Source organism: Cebus imitator, unplaced genomic scaffold, assembly GCF_001604975.1.
Source record: "Cebus imitator isolate Cc_AM_T3 unplaced genomic scaffold, Cebus_imitator-1.0 Scaffold134, whole genome shotgun sequence".
Classification (NCBI taxonomy): domain Eukaryota; kingdom Metazoa; phylum Chordata; class Mammalia; order Primates; family Cebidae; genus Cebus; species Cebus imitator.
This window is the reverse complement of record NW_016107449.1, coordinates 3,645,167-3,661,286: the sequence shown is the minus strand read 5'-3', so window position 1 is coordinate 3,661,286 and position 16,120 is coordinate 3,645,167. Positions and strand designations below refer to the sequence as shown.

The window sequence follows — 16,120 nt, the reverse complement described above, 5'->3', positions numbered from 1 at the left end:
CTTGTATGACTCTTCCTGTTGATAGGTGGAATCTATTTCCTGCCCCCTTGAATCTGGGCTAGTCTGTGACTTGCTTTGATTAGCAGAATTAAGCAGAAGTGACACTGTGTCGGTTCCAGGCCCAGCTGTTGAGAGATCTGGAAGTTTCTGTGTTGGCCCTCCTGGAAGTGGGCTGCCATGCTGTCAGGGCGTCGTGTGACCCTGGTAGAGTGATGACATGGGAAGAGGCTCTGGAGAGTGTAGCTTTAATAACGTGTCAGTTTAATAATAAATTGTTTCAAGATGCTATATTTTGGGGTGGTTTGTTATGAAGCAATAAATAACTGAAAGAATTTGCTTCTCTTTTATTAATTGAAAATTAACTTATTGTGGCAAGTGGTCAGCTCTGACGTTTTTCAAAATTCAGAACAATTGGGCTACATTCTTCCTGGAGCAATGGCAGACAACAAATTGGAACCAGGAAAGGCTCAACTTTAAACCCTGGTCTCCTGAGAAAATCAGCATCAGCTTCACTCCTTGCAGTCCATTCTAGCCAGATTTTGTTGGGTAGTGGCGGTGCTCTGAGCTTATAGCCAGGAAATTTGAATGCAAAAATTTCCACTTTTGGAGGATTGTGAAAGAGTCTATGTTCTACTTTGGGAAATACTTGTGTTTTCCAAGGATAGCTTAGTTTGTCATGTGAGATTCTGCTTCAGTGGCCATCCTTATGCTGTTACTATGTAAAAAAAACAAGATTGTATTTCATCTTAGAAAGATCCAGATGTGGTTTTTGCTTTGCTAAGGGGCTGGATTTTAGGTTCTGGTAAAGGCAGGTAACCTAGTAGATGCCTCATGGATAAAAATTCTGCAGAAACGCTCTCAGGTGGAGCCTTCAGAGAGCTGGTGTGCCTGTCCCGCGAACATCCTCCTGCCCTCAATCATGGCTTGTGGTCTTGAGGCCAGCAGCCTGAATCTCAAACCTGGGGACTGCCTCCGAGTGCGGGGCGAGGTGGCCCCTGACGCCAAGAGCTTCGTGCTGAACCTGGGCAAAGACAGCAACAACTTGTGCCTACACTTCAACCCTCGCTTCAACGCCCATGGGGACGCCAACACCATCGTGTGCAACAGCAAGGACGGCGGCGCCTGGGGGGCCGAGCAGCGGGAGGCTGCCTTTCCCTTCCAGCCCGGGAGCGTCGCAGAGGTGTGTATCAGCTTCGACCAGGCAGACCTGACCATCAAGCTGCCAGATGGATACGAATTCAAGTTCCCCAACCGCCTCAACCTGGAGGCCATCAACCACATGGCAGCTGACGGTGACTTCAAGATCAAGCGTGTGGCCTTTGACTGAAACCAGCTAGCCCATGGCCCCCAATAAAGGCTCTGTTCCCTCTGAAAAAAAAAAAATTCTGCAGAAACAAGGTGCTTGGGAAGGTGGGGCTGGAGCAGCAGTTTTTCTCTGAATGTGAGGTAGTTCACCTCTCTATGTCCATTTTTATTGGGTAGGCCTCACCTGTCTTTATGTTTTTAGCACAAATGTTGGTTCCATATTTGAACTCCCTGAGCCAACTTTGATGAGGGACAGGAAGACAGAGCCAGGATGGCATAAGCATCGAATTCCCTACATGGTGGCTTCTCGTGATTGTTTTCCAGACCCCGAAGCCTTTTGGGAACTCAGATGGAAGCACTGTCTTCAGACATGCAGCTTATTCTTGTTTCCTCCAGGAACCAATAGGTGGTAGTAACGGGCCAGCAAAGAAGCACCTGCTAAGGTGGGTGGTTCAGCCTAGGTCAAGGCAATAGAAGCAGCTATGCAATTTAAGTCAAAGAATACCTCTGGAGAAGTACTTGAAGTCTGAATGCATGTGATGCAGACTCTAGCTTCGCAAAACAGCCTGGCTTAATGTAGACTCCATTTTCCAAGAATTTTTCATCTCTCTGAGCTAGAATATCTAACTTCCTGGCAGATGGGTCACACATTGGGAGTAGCTAGGCTGCATCTGAGCACCCGCCAGATGGTGTACAGCCTTTGGGGGTTGCCAAATACGTGCCAGGTGTTCTCCTTGCCTGCTTGGGGCTGACCATACCCTGGGCATGTGGTCCAAGCCCAGAAAGGTGCAAAGAGACACAAACATGCAAACAGCTGGATGGGCAAACACAGGCACAAACATCCCACAAGCACTGACTGTGCGGCTATGTGGAGGCTGTGAAGATGAGAAAGACATGATGGAAGGATGGTGAGACAGGGATTGGCATGAGGCTGGGCTACCCAAGGAAGGTCTTGTGAAGGTGTGGAGTTTGGGAAGAATTTGGAAGAAGAAACCCAATTTGGTGGGAAAAGATACTGTGGAGGTGAAGGAGGCATCAGAGGAGCTGCTGTGATGACTTTGGTCCAGCAGATGAGAGGTCTTGGGCCAGAGCAGCTATTGACTGTAAGGAACCCGGGAGTTGATGGTGAGAACATTCACGGCAGGGCTTCCTGGGCACCACGTTATGGCCCATCAGGAAGGGCAGCTGCATCAGTGTGGGTGAATGTCATCAGCAAACCAGATTCAGAGGCACTCACAAGGCTTAACTTGCCTGACATGTTCTTTTCATTTTTTTAAAATTGCATTTTAGGTTTTGGGGTACATGTGAAGAACATGCAAGATTGTTGCATAGGTACACACATGGCAGCGTGATTTGCTGCCTTCCTTCCCTTCACCTATATCTGGCATTTCTCCCCATGCTATCTCTCCCCAACTCCCTACCCCCTGCTGTCCCTCCCCTATTTCCCCCCAACAGACCCCGTGTGTGATGTTCCCCTCCCTGTGTCCATGCGTTCTCATTGTTCAACACCCGCCTGTGAGTGAGAACATGTGGTGTTTCATTTTCTGTTCTTGTGTCACTTTGCTGAGAATGATGGTTTCCAGGTTCATCCATGTCCCTACAAAGGACATGAACTCATCATTTTTGATGGCTGCATAATATTCCATGGTGTATATGTACCACATTTTCCCTGTCCCGTCTATCATCGATGGGCATTTGGGTTGGTTCCAGGTCTTTGCTATTGTAAACAGTGCTGCAATGAACATTCGTGTGCACGTGTCCTTATAGTAGAACGATTTATAATCCTTTGGATATATACCTACTAATGGGATTGCTGGGTCAAACCGAATTTTTAGTTCTAGGTCCTTGAGGAATCGCCACACTGTCTCCCACAATGGTTGGACTAATTTACACTCACACCAACAGCGTAAAAGTGTTCCTATTTCTCCACATCCTCCCCAGCATCCGTTGTCTCCAGATTTTTTAATGATCGCCCTTCTAACTGGCCTGAGGCTTGCCTGACATGTTCTATCCCCACATGCTTGGTCTTGAATACCTTTTAGGCCTTCAGAACTTTCTAGACTCAAGTCTTTATTAGGAAAGGTGGCACCATAAAGACTCCATCACAGTCTCTAGGGGGCCTCCTGTAGCTCTCCTGCCTCCTATTACTACAGGTGTTCTGTACATCTTCTATTTGATGTGATTTACACAGTCACACACTGTGAAAAGCCACACTGGGATAAAAAGATCAGAGATGTCCCAACTTAGGGGCACTGATTTGCTTTTTAAGAACAATGTCTTTCAAATGTTATTGACCACAAGTTATAAAAAAAAATACATTTTATGATATGATCCGGTATACACATTTTAATGTATAATTTGTAATTGAAATTGAAAGTTCATGAAACAATTTTCACTTTGTGTTATACCTTATTTTTTTAAAAGCTGGAAGTGACACACTAAATTGATCTGATGACCCCAGTAGTTTTCTTTTTACAGTTTGTATCTTTCTTTCCAGCCAAGACACCTCTGGGTTGACTTTGAAAATCAGAAGTTCTCTCTGCTTCAGAGACCATCATTAACCTGCTTTTTGTGATCACTTGACTGTGGATTGGGCAGAAATTTGTCTTTGTAGCCTCAGTAAGAAAGAGCAGTGCTCAGCAGATTGAGAGAACAAATTGTAGGACTTAAGACAAAGTCAGTGACAGAATGTCTAGAAGCAAAGATTCGATTTACTCACATCGAGTTGATGTGATTATGTGTTTAGCATGTCACTGCCTTGGTTGCTCTCTTTGGGAGTATTTCTCCCCCATTCCCCAACTGCATTTTAGAAATCTTAAGGTCGAGGAGCAGGCAGTATGTCCTAAAACAGGCATGTGGTACCAATGCCATGAACCCTTCCTGAAGGATGTGCAGTTTAACAGCTTATGCTGTCTTTCTAGGCATTGTCCAGCAAAACAGTTAAAAAGCCAAAACTTCAGCTTTCCAGCACTGAGCATGGATCCCAGCTCCTCCACATCTTTGCCGTGTGAACCTGGACAACTTCAACTCTCTGTGCCGCAGCTTCCTTACCTGCATGGGGCAATAATCACAGTACCTACACCACAGGGTTATTGAAAAGAGCAGAGGAGAGAACGCTGTAACATGAGCTCAGTGCTGGGGCCACGTGAGTGTCACCTGTTGGTATCTGATAGGCCTCCCTGAGGCTTCCTGCTAGACAGTATCTTTTTTCCAGCCTACTGCCAGCAATAGGCTGGAAGTGATAATGAAAGCATCTTCCTTTCTTTAAAAAAGCCCTATAAACATAAACTTTGATTAAATTCTGATAGGCCTTTCCACCAATAGACTGGCTTTTTGAGTTTCATAAGATAAGCTAGTTTTTGGAAAATTTTGCTTGTTAATATCTTACAGTCAACCCAGAGTCAGTTAAATCCATAGAGAAATAAAACACATGCAGGTTAACAAGTTTTAGCTATAAAACTTGGAACCCTTTAAAAAAAGTATTGGCCAGGCTATAGTGTCAGTAAGATTCCAAATTATTGTCTAATAGTCATTACTTTCTTGAACTACATAGGAATGGACTAGGCCAAAAAATTTTTTTGAAAATAAACTTAGTTTTACTCAGATGAGATTTCATGAAAAAAGTTTTCCTGAGATGTTCAGAGCAAGCAACAAGATTCCATATATTGATGCATTTTATTTCTCTATTTGTGGCATTTTCTTCCCTAATAACTGTCCTGTTGTGACCAAGGGGAATGTCAGACATATAAAAATACCCAAATAATGAGCCCTCTCCAAAAATAAAAGAAAACCATTTTTTTTTTCTTTCTCCTTGGCTTTTCTAGTCCATCTTCATATTGACCTTAAAACTTTGGGCAATAAATGTGTCATATGGTGTTGCGTGCTTGATTTCATCAGCATTTTTTGGTGTGTGTGGGTGTTAGCCAAAACAAACAGCTTATTGTCTACTATGAACATGCAAAGACAAGTCTTTTCGAGGCGCTTGGGTAAGCGTTGTGCAGGGATTTAAATTTCAGCTTCATGTACATGACGGTTGATGGCTCCCTTGTCAGTCAGCCTGGGGTAGCCCAGGAATGGGGAAAGAAAGCAAGAGAAAAAAGACAGTTGTCTCCTAGGAATCCAGTGAAAGGTGGGCCTGAGGGGAAAGATCCCTGGGATTAGCACAAATGTAGTTGATGCGTATTCCATAGGTACCTGGTGTAGAGGCTTCTTTGGGCTACCTGAGAGTAGAGAAATAATTTTCCTCTTGAGGGATGCTCTGCTTAAATCCACTTGGATTGTTTTTCTGGGGTTCACTGTGGTCGCAGTAAGATTTCTAAGGTGGTAGGAGGCATCATTGTTTTTTCTCTCTGTCTCACACCTGCTTAGGGTGATCAGTCACTTCCCGTCTGGAAAACCTAACCTCCACCCCATTGTCACTCCTAGCCCAGGCCCACATCCTTCCTTAGCTGGATAACGGCAGTCATTTGGCCACCTGTGCCTGTTTCCTGCATCACCTTTTCATCTTGTTCTCCCTATTGGAATCATGATCATCTTTCTAAAATGAAACCCCGACTATGTTGTTGTTGGAAGCTTGTGGACATCCACTGCCTTCAGGGCGATATTACAACTCCTTAGAATGGCGCATGAGGCCTTTCACCATCTGACTAGCCCTGCTCATTTATCCCAGGTGCACTTCCCTTGCTACAACATGCACACCTATTCTCTATGAGTCCATATTTCAGTTCCTTTGTATGTGTTATCTTCCATTCTGAGAAGGTACCCTGCTCCCCACTCTTGACTCATTCCATGTTGTTCTGTGACAAACTCCTACTTATAAACATTCATCACAAATATTACTTAGTTAACCCTACAACAATAATTGGAGACTCCAATACCTGATCTCAACAATTGACAGAAAATCCAGAAAGAAGATAAGAAATGGAAGACTTCACCAACATCGTAAGGCAACTAAATCTGATAGATATATACAGAACACTCTACTCAGCAACACAGAACAACTTTTTCTCAAGTGAACATGGGACATTCTGCAGAACAGACCTTATGTCAGACCACAGATCAAATCTCAGTAGATTTTAAGAAACAGATATATTCAATCTATCATCTGTGACTACAGTGGGGTTAAGTTAGACATTAATAACAGACAAACTGGAGAGTTCACGAATTTGTGGAAATTAAACAAGTTGCTCTTACACAATCAAAGGATAAAAGAAGAAATCACAAGGGAAATTAGAAAAGACTTACAGATGAATGAAAACAAAAACACAACATACCAAAATCTATGGAATTCAGTAAAAGTAGTGATTTAAAGCTGTGAATACATTAGGCCAGGTGTGGTGACTCATGCCTATAATCCTAGCACTTTCAGAGGCCGAGGCGGGCGTATTGCCTGAAGTCAGGAGTTTGAGACCAGCCTGGCCAACGTGGTAAAACCCCGTCTCTACTAAAAATACAAAAAATTAGCTGAACATGGTGGTTCATGCCTCTTGTCCCAGCCACTTGGGAGGCTGAGGCAGGAGAATTGCTTGAACCCAGGAGGCAGAGGTTGCAGTGAGTTGAGACCGCATCACTGCACTCCAGCCTGGGTGACAGAGTGAGACTCCATCTAAATAAATAAATAAATAAATAAAGCTGTGAACATATTAAAAAAGAAGAAAGTTCTCAAGTCAACAAATGAACTTTATAACTAAGGAACTAAAAAACCCAAATTAAACCCAAAGTTAGCAGATGGAAGAAAATCATAAATATTAAAGCAGAGATAAATAAAATAGAGAAGAGAAAAATAATAGAGATCAACAAAACCAAAAGTTCACTCTTCAAAAAGGTTAACAAAATTGATAAACATTTATCTAGATTGGCTAAGAAAAAAGACAGAAGACAAATAACTAAAATCAGAAATGAAGTGGGGACATTACTAACTGGTTCTGCAGAAAAAAGGTAGGTTATAAGAGAGCACTATGACCAACTGTATGCCAACAAATTAAATAACCTAGATGAAGTGACAAATTAGAGAACACAAAGCCCACCAAGTCTGAAGCAAGAAGAAATAGAAAATCTGAATAGACTTGTAGTTAGTAAACAGACTGAATTAGTAATCAAAAACCTTGTGACAAAGAAAAGCCCTGGATCTGATGGCTTCTTTTGTGGATTCTCTCAAACATTTAAAGAACTAAAATTAATACTCCTCAAGCTCTGTCAAAAAACTGAAGATGTGGGAACACTTCCTAACTAATTCCGTGAGGCTGGTGTTGACTGATACCAAAGCCAAAGACATTACAATAAAACTACAGACCAATATACATGATAAACTTTAATGTAAAAATCCTCAACAAAATACTGGCAAACTAAATTCAGCAGCATACGAAAAGGATTATACACCATAACAAAATGTGGTTTATTCCTGGAATGCAGGGATGGTTCAATATGCAAAAATGGGTCAATGTGGGTCTGTCTTTATTTTGCTTTGCTTCTCCAATGAGCTTACACAATTTTAAAAATCAAGAAAATATATGTGAATATAAAGGTATTCTCAAGTTGGAGTGACAAAGAATGTAAATGACTTCAATACTTTTTATACTGATTGCATGTTAAAATGATAATATTTGGATATGATTGGGTTAAATAAAATATGTTGTTAGAACAAAAGTGTTGGTCAATGTAATATACTATATTAACAGAATAAAGAAAAAAAAATCCAAAGGATTATTTCAATTGATTCAGAAAAAGTATTTGACAAAAGTCAACATCCTTTTATAATGAAACAAAAAACACACTCAAGGTAACTACCTCAACAATATAAAGGTATATAAAAAAATCCACAGCTAGAATCATACTCAATAGTAGGAGGCTGACAAATTCCTTTAAGATCGTGAACAAGAAAAGGATGTCCACTTTCACCTCTTCTATTCAACATAGTATTGGCAGCTCTAGCCAGAGAAATTAGGTGAGAAAAACAAATAAAAGGCTCCAAATAGAAAAGGAAGAAGTAAAAAATCTCTGTTTGTAGATGACATGATCTTATACGTAGAAAATTCTGAGGGTTCCACAAATAATCTTAAAGCTAATAATTCAACAAAGTTGCAGAATGCAAAATCAATATGCAATAATTAATTGCATTTTCATACACTAACAATGAACAATTCAAAAATAAAATTAAAAGAACCAATTCTATTTACAACAGCATCAAATAGAATAAAATACTTAGGAATTAGTTTAACCAAAGAGTCAAAGATTTCTACACTGAAATTGATAAAACGTTGGCTAGGCACGGTGGCTCACACCTGTAATCCCAGCACTTTGGGAGGCTGAGGTGGGCAGACTGATTACCTGATGTCAGGAGTTTGAGACCAGCCTGGCCAACATGGTAAAATCCCGTCTCTACTAAAAACACAAAAATAGCTGGGCGTGGTGGTACCTGCCTGTAATTCCAGCTACTCAAGAGGCCAAGGCAGGAGAGTCACTTGAACCTGGGAGGTGGAGGTTGCAGTGAGCCTAGATGGTGTCACAGCACTCCTGCCTGGGTGACAGAAGGAGATCCATCTCAAAAAACAAACAAATGAAAGAAAATAATAGTAAGTTGTTGAAAGAAATTAAAGACATAAATAAAAAGAAAGATATCTATGTGCATAAACTGGAAGACTTAATATTGTTAAAATGACAATACTACACAAAACAATCTACAGCCTTAATGCAATCCTTATGAAAATCACAATGGCATCTTTTGCAGAAATAGAAAAATCTGCCCTAAAAGTTACATGGAATCTCTAGGGGTTCCAAATCATCAAGAGCAATTCTGAAAAAGAACCAAGTTGAAAATCTCACACTTCTTGATTTCAAATTATATTACAAACCTACAGTTATCAAAACAGTGTGGTACTGGTATAAACACAGATATATAGCTCAATGGAACAGAAAAGAGAGCCCAAGAATACATAATTGCCTTCGACAATTGATAATACTTCCGGACTGAATGGTTTTGGCAACCTTCAATCAATGAGTCAAACAAATGATACTAGGAAAACTGGATATTCTTGTGCAAAAGAACGAAGTTAGACCCTTGACTAATGTTATATAAAAAAACTAAAGATCATGGTAAACAGGAAGTATGATTAGATTGCAGCTTCAACTCTGATGGACAGAGAAGCATGTGGAGGCTTGCATCATAGATTTTTGTTCCAGAACAACTTCAGGAATAAATCAGGAAACCTGAGAGGACCCACAGACCCCGCTGAAGGAAGTGAATTGCTCCTGCAGGACCTGGGAGACATCACAAATATTGTACTGTTATCTGTGACTGAGAGACTCACAGATAGTTCACATCACAGAATTCTGCAGACAACCCCTAGTTCCAGCCTGGAGCCTGGGTAGAGTTTCTGGGTGGCTAGATCCAGAAGAGAGATAACAATCACTACAGCTGGGATCTTAGGAAGCCACATCCATAGGAAAAGGGGAGAATATTACATCAAGGGAACACCTCGTGGGACAAAAGAAACTGAATAACAGCCATCAGCCCTAGACTTTCCCTTTGACAGAGCCTACCCAAGTGAGAAGGAACCAGAAAACCAACTCTGGTAATATGACAAAACAAGGTTCTTAACACTTCCAAAAAATCACACTAGCTCACCAGCAATGGACCCAAACCAGGAAGAAATCCAGATTTACCTGAAAAAGAATTCAGGAGGTTAGTTATCAAGCTAATCAGGGAGGCACCAGAGAAAGTTGAAGCCTGATGTAAGGTAATCCAAAAAATTATACAAGAAGCAAAGAGAGAAATATTAAAGAAAATAAATGGCATAAATATAAAACAATAAAAACTCCAGGAAACAATGGACACACTTACAGAAATGCAAAATGCTCTGGAAAGTTTCAGCAATAGAATTGGACTATAGAAGAAAGAAATTCAGAGCTTGAAGACAAGGTCATTGAATTAACCCATTCCAACAAAGACAAAGAAAAAACAATGAGAAAATATGAACAATGCCTTCAAGAAGTTTGGGATTATGTTAAACAACCAAACCTAAGCACAATCGTTTTTCCTGAGGAAAAGGAGAAATCTAAAAGTTTGGAAAACGTATTTTGGGGAATAATCAAGGAAAACATCCCCAGCCTTGCTAGAGACCTAGACATTCAAATACAAGAAGCACAAAAAACACCTGGGAAATTCATCACAAAAAGATCATCACCTAGGCACATTTTTGACAGGTTATCTAAAGTTAAGATGAAGGAAAGAATCTTAAGAGCTGTGAGACAAAAGCATCAGGTAACCTATAAAGAAAACCCATCAGGTTAACAACCTGATGATTGTTAACCCATCAGGTTAACAGCAGAAACACTACAAGCTAGAAGGAATTGGGGCCCTATCTTAAGTCACCTCAGACAAAACAATTATCAGCCCAAAATTTTTCAACCAGTGAAATACTGCATCCAAACTTCACATATGGACAGATACAGTCTTTTTCAGACAAACAAATACTGAGAGAATTTGCTGCTGCCAAGCTACCACTACAAGAAATGCTAAAAGGAGCTCTAAATCTTGAAACAAATCCTGGAGACACATTAAAACAGAACCTCTTTAAAGCATAAATCTCACAGGACCTATAAAACAAAAATACAATTTAAAAAGTAAAAAACCAATGTATACAGGCAACAAATAGCACAGTGAGTGGAATGGTACCTCACATCTCAATACTAACATTAAATGTAAATGGCCTAAATGCTCTACTTAAAAGATATAGAATTGAGGAATGGATAAAAATTTACCGACCAACTATCTGCTGCCTTTAAGAGACTCACTCAACACATAAGGACTTGCACAAACTTAAGGTAAGAGGGTGGAAAAAGACATTTCAGGCAAATGGACACCAAAAGTGAGCAGGAGTAGCTATTCTTATATCAGACAAAATAGACTTTAAAACGATAGCAGTTAAAAAAGACAAAGAGGGACATTACATATTGATAAAAGGCCTCATCCAACAGGAAAATATCAGAATCCTAAACATATAGGCACCTAACACTGGAGATCCTAAATTTACAATAATACTAATAGACATAAGAAATGAGATAGACAGCAACACAATAATAGTGGGGGACTTCAATACTCCACTGACAGCACTAGACAGGTCATCAGGACAGAAAGTCAGTAAAGAAACAATGGATTTAAGCTATACCCTGGTACAAGTGGACTTAACAGATATATACAGAACATTTCATTCAACAGTGCATGGAACTTTCTCCAAGACAGACCATATGATAGGTCACAAAACAAGCCTCAATAAATTTAAGAAAATTGAAGTTATATCAAGCACTCTTTCAGACCACAGTGGAATAAAACTGGGAATCAACTCCCAAAGAAACCTTCAAAACCATGCAATTAACACATGGGATATTAAATATTAAATATTTTATACCATATTTAATACATGGAAATTAAACAACCTGATCTTAAATGATCCTTGGGTCAAAAATGAAATCAAAATGGAAATTAAAAAAACTCTTCATACTTAATGACAGTAGTGACACAACTTATCAGAAACCTCTGGGACACAGCAAAGGTGGTGCTAAGAGGAAAGTTCATAGCCCTAAATGCCTCTGTCAAAAAGTCTGAAAGGACACAAACAGACAGTTTAAGGTCATGCCTCAAGGAACTAGAGAAACAAGAAGAAACCAAACCCAAACCCAGCAGAAGAAAGGAAATAACCAAGATCAGAGCAGAACTAAACGAAATTAAAACAAAAAAAATCACAAAAGATAAATGAAGCAAACAAGATTTTTTTAAAAGATGAATAAAATTGATAGACTGTTAGCAAGATTAACCAAGAAAAGAAGAGAGAAAATCCAAATAAGCTCAATAAGAAATGAAACAGGAGATATTATGAGTGACACCACAGAAATACAAAAGATTATTCAAGGCCTCTGTGAACGCCTTTATGCACATTAACTAGAAAACCTAGAAGATATGGATAAATTCCTAGAAAGATGCAATCCTCCTAGTTTAAATCAGGAATAATTAGATATCCTGAACAGACCAATAACAGGCAGAGAGATTGAAATGGTAATTTAAAAATTACCAACAACAAAAAAAAAGTCCAGGACCAGACAAATTCACAGCAGAATTCTACCAAACATTCAAAGAGTTGGTAGCAATCCTATTGACACTATTCCACAACATAGAGAAAGAGAGAACCCTCCCTAAATCATTCTATGAAGCTGGTATCACCCTAATACTGTCAGAGGTGTTTGAACCAGAGGGACTTCATTTTGAGTGAGGGCTAGGAAAATGAAGCTGGGACTTACTGGCTGGATTCTCAAAAGTTAGGCATTCCTAGCCTCTAGATGTTTATGGTTAAGGGAACAAATTAATAATGTTTATTAAACAGACCCAGACTTGGAGTGTCCAGAAATCCCAATATCTGGAGAAAAAGGCATTCCTAATTTTGCTTTAAAGATAATAATATGGATTCTTGAAAAATACAGTCATTAAGAAAATTAATCCGTTATCACAAACCCTTGTAGCAGAGCACGTCTTCCCATGTATATAAGCATTGTACCTAGGGGCATGCATTCCTCCTCTTACTTCCAGGAACGTTCTTGTCTGTCTATGGGGTAGCTGTACTTTCAACACTTCATTTTCTTGATAAACTTGTTTTTACCTTGCACTGCAGACTTGCCCTGAATTCCTTCTCATGTGATACCCAAAAACCCTTTCTTGGGGTCTGGATCAGGACCCCTTTCCTGTGACATCTTTCTGGCGACAACAGAAGGGACTATAGTGTGGAAACCCCTTTCCCATATGCTACTTTTGCATTAAGTGTTGGCGTCCTGTAGCATATTTCTGGCAAACCATGGAATGGACGATGCTGAAGAAACCCCCCAACCCAAAGGATATATAGACTGTAGCACTGATTGGACAACTTTGGGTAAGTGATGGGGTACCTGGGTTTACCAGCCCAACTTAGGAGAGTTAGATTCTCTTCTAAGACAGGATGGGTTAGAGGCACTCTTAATAAAAGGCAAGGATGTTTGACTGACTTTGGGTTAGAGGCCAGACTTAGGAGGGTTAGAGGCCTTTCTGAGATTTAGGGGGTTGGAGGCCTCTCACAGTAAAGTCCCTCTCAGCTAAGAACAGGTTTGATACCACAGGCTATGCTCTCTGTATTTCTCTGCCTTGCCCTCCTTGCTGAATGAATCAATTTCTTGGTTGCTGTCTGTCTCACGATCATTTTCAGGAGACTTTATTTAACTGGTCTTAGGGGTTTGGACTTACTCTTTTCCTATGTGCCTCCTCATTTCTGTCCATTTACTTGTAAATCACTGGGAGCAAAAAGCATTGAAGGCTCTGTCTCTAAAATTGCTGATTGAGATTTGGTACGTTGCAGCTATAAGCAATGAAATTAAACAGATGTGATTATATTTGGTTGCCTCTATGCTGACTAGGTGCGATTGAGAAGCACCAGCATAGAAATCAGGGGACTTTTCTCCTTGCTGTTTTGTTTCATTTTGCACATTAAAAACACTTCTTTCCTTTCTTGGATTCTGGTAAACTGGCTTTGCTTGTTCAATCCACACTGCTGCTGTCGCCCAGAACCTGCTTGCTCTGGTCATTCCCATCTAAATCCTCTTCATTTCCTTTGCCTGATTTGACATTTTTGTCAAAGTCCATGTTGTGGTTTATCTAATTCATGACTCAGCTTACTTATGTTATTTGGATAGTATGAATCATGTTTGATGAGAGGAAAAGAAGAGAAAGTGCTAGATACACTAGACGATCTAGATGATTCTTTAATGCATCCCCCACCCCCAGCCGTTTTGGGTGGAGCAGATCCTCACTCCTTCTATCATCTCTGAAGGTTCAGATGTCCGGTCCTTTCTCCCTCTAGTCCCCTGAAAGTTCTGTTGAGAACCCTTTGTCCCCTCCTCCTTACCTGTCTAGTCCACTCTATACCCACCACTCTCTGAGGAACTTAGCCCAGAGAGTATTATTCATAGTGGAGCTTCCTATTAACCTTCAAAGGGAAATCTTTGTCCACTTAGAGATGCGGCAGATGGGGAAGAAGGCACTGTGAGAATACATGTTCCCTTTTCTAAGTTGGATTTGGATCTATGTTAGGAGAAGTTTGGTCATTTTTCTGAAGATACAGGAAAATTTATAAATGAGTTTGAGAAATTGACTCTGATCTATAGTTTAACTTGGCAGGATCTGCATGTTTTGTTGTCTCTATGTTGTACAGTGGAAGAGAAGCAATGCATTTCGGGGACAGCTAGGACCCATGCAGATGAGTTATTGGCTCACAACCTGAACCATACTATATATCAGGCAGGAAGTATAGCAGATCCAGATAAAGATCTAGGGTGGAACTATCAAAGGGGCAGTGAGGACTTGGGGAGGAGAATCATATGGTCAGTTGTTTGTTGGAAGGGATAAAGAAATGTATGAAAAACCTGTTAACTATGAAAAGGTTAAGGGTATTTCTCAGGGCAAAGATGAGAATCCAGCTTTATTTCAAGGGCATTTAGTTGAGGCAATCAGGAAATATACGAACATTGATCCTGCCTCAAATGAAAGACAAACGCTTCTGGGAATACATTGTATGACCCAGTCTGCCCCTGATGTCCATAGGGGCTACTACAAAAAGCAGCTATGGGTCCCCAAACTGCTATGGGCGGCTTTTGGATATGATATTTTTAGTTTTTAATAACAGGGACAAAACAGAGGAAGCAGAAAGAGCAAGAAGGATCTCCCACAAGGTGCAGCACTTGGCTGTAGCCTCAATCTTACCTCCCATGTGGGGCTGCCCTCCTGGCTCTTGGCCTGGACAAGGGAAGCTGAAAGATGGGAAGCCCAAAGCTGGGCATCTGAGTCACCATGCCTTGGACATAAATTAGTGTGCACACTGTAGGAAAAGTGGCCATAGGAAGAGGGATTGCCCAGGGTTTGGAAGGGAGCCATGGGGACCTGAACCAATGATGGCAGAAATAGCCAGGCAAGCCCAAGAGTGATGGGCCCAAGACCTTCTGCTAAAGCTCCCACTGGATAACCAGTCATATCTCCAGAGAAGCCTTGGGTAACCCCTGACGTGGCAGGTAAGAATATTCACTCCCTTCTGTTTTGACCCATTATAATGGTCCTTTTTCACCCCCAAATTGTATGGTCATGGGGATAGACGGACAAGCCCATGGACGCCATTTTATGAATCCTTTAAGCTGCTCATCAGGGACTTTCATTTTCTCCTGAATGCCCCATACTTTGCTGGGAAGGGATTTATTAACTTAGCTGCAAACAGTAGTATCTTTCAGAGCCACAAGGCAGACAGAAATTGCTCAGTTTCCTTTCCTGTGAAGAAATACCAGGCTTTGTTGCTAAACATCTTGATATAATTTTTAAAGTATGCTGGACTTTGAATCCAGCTACCTATTTACCTGAACCAGCATCCTAGATCATTCTTGTATACAAATGATGGAGCTAGTTTACTCCAGCCGCCATCTGGATTTAAAGGATGAGCCTCTAGATAACCATGAAGTGGAAGAGTTTACAGATGGAAGCAGCTTCGTGCACCAGGGAAACAGGAAAGCTGGGTATGCTGTTGTCAGTTAGCACAAGGTAATTGAATCTCAGGCCTTACCACTTCTACCTCAGCTCAAAGGACACAATTAATACCTCTTATTAGAGCCCTACTATTGGGAAAGGACTTAAGAGTTAACATTTAGGCCGGGCGCGGTGGCTCAAGCCTGTAATCCCAGCACTTTGGGAGGCCGAGGCGGGTGGATCACGAGGTCAAGAGATCGAGACCATCCTGGTCAACATGGTGAAACCCCGTCT

The 16,120-nt window shown here is 40.8% G+C and overlaps 1 protein-coding gene across 1 annotated transcript; it reads left to right on the top strand.

Annotated features, from left to right (window-relative positions):
- Positions 1-853: 853 nt before the first annotated feature.
- On the top strand, positions 854-1,383 carry LOC108313174 (galectin-1-like). Its single transcript, XM_037743078.1, has one exon. The coding sequence runs from the start codon at positions 920-922 to the stop codon at positions 1,325-1,327; it is 408 nt and encodes a 135-aa protein (XP_037599006.1). The 5' UTR covers positions 854-919; the 3' UTR covers positions 1,328-1,383.
- The last annotated feature ends 14,737 nt before the right edge of the window (positions 1,384-16,120 follow it).

Excerpts from the sequence above, each read along its gene's own strand:
- LOC108313174 (XM_037743078.1), top strand. The coding sequence starts at position 920 with ATGGCTTGTGGTCTTGAGGCCAGCAGCCTGAATCTCAAACCTGGGGAC.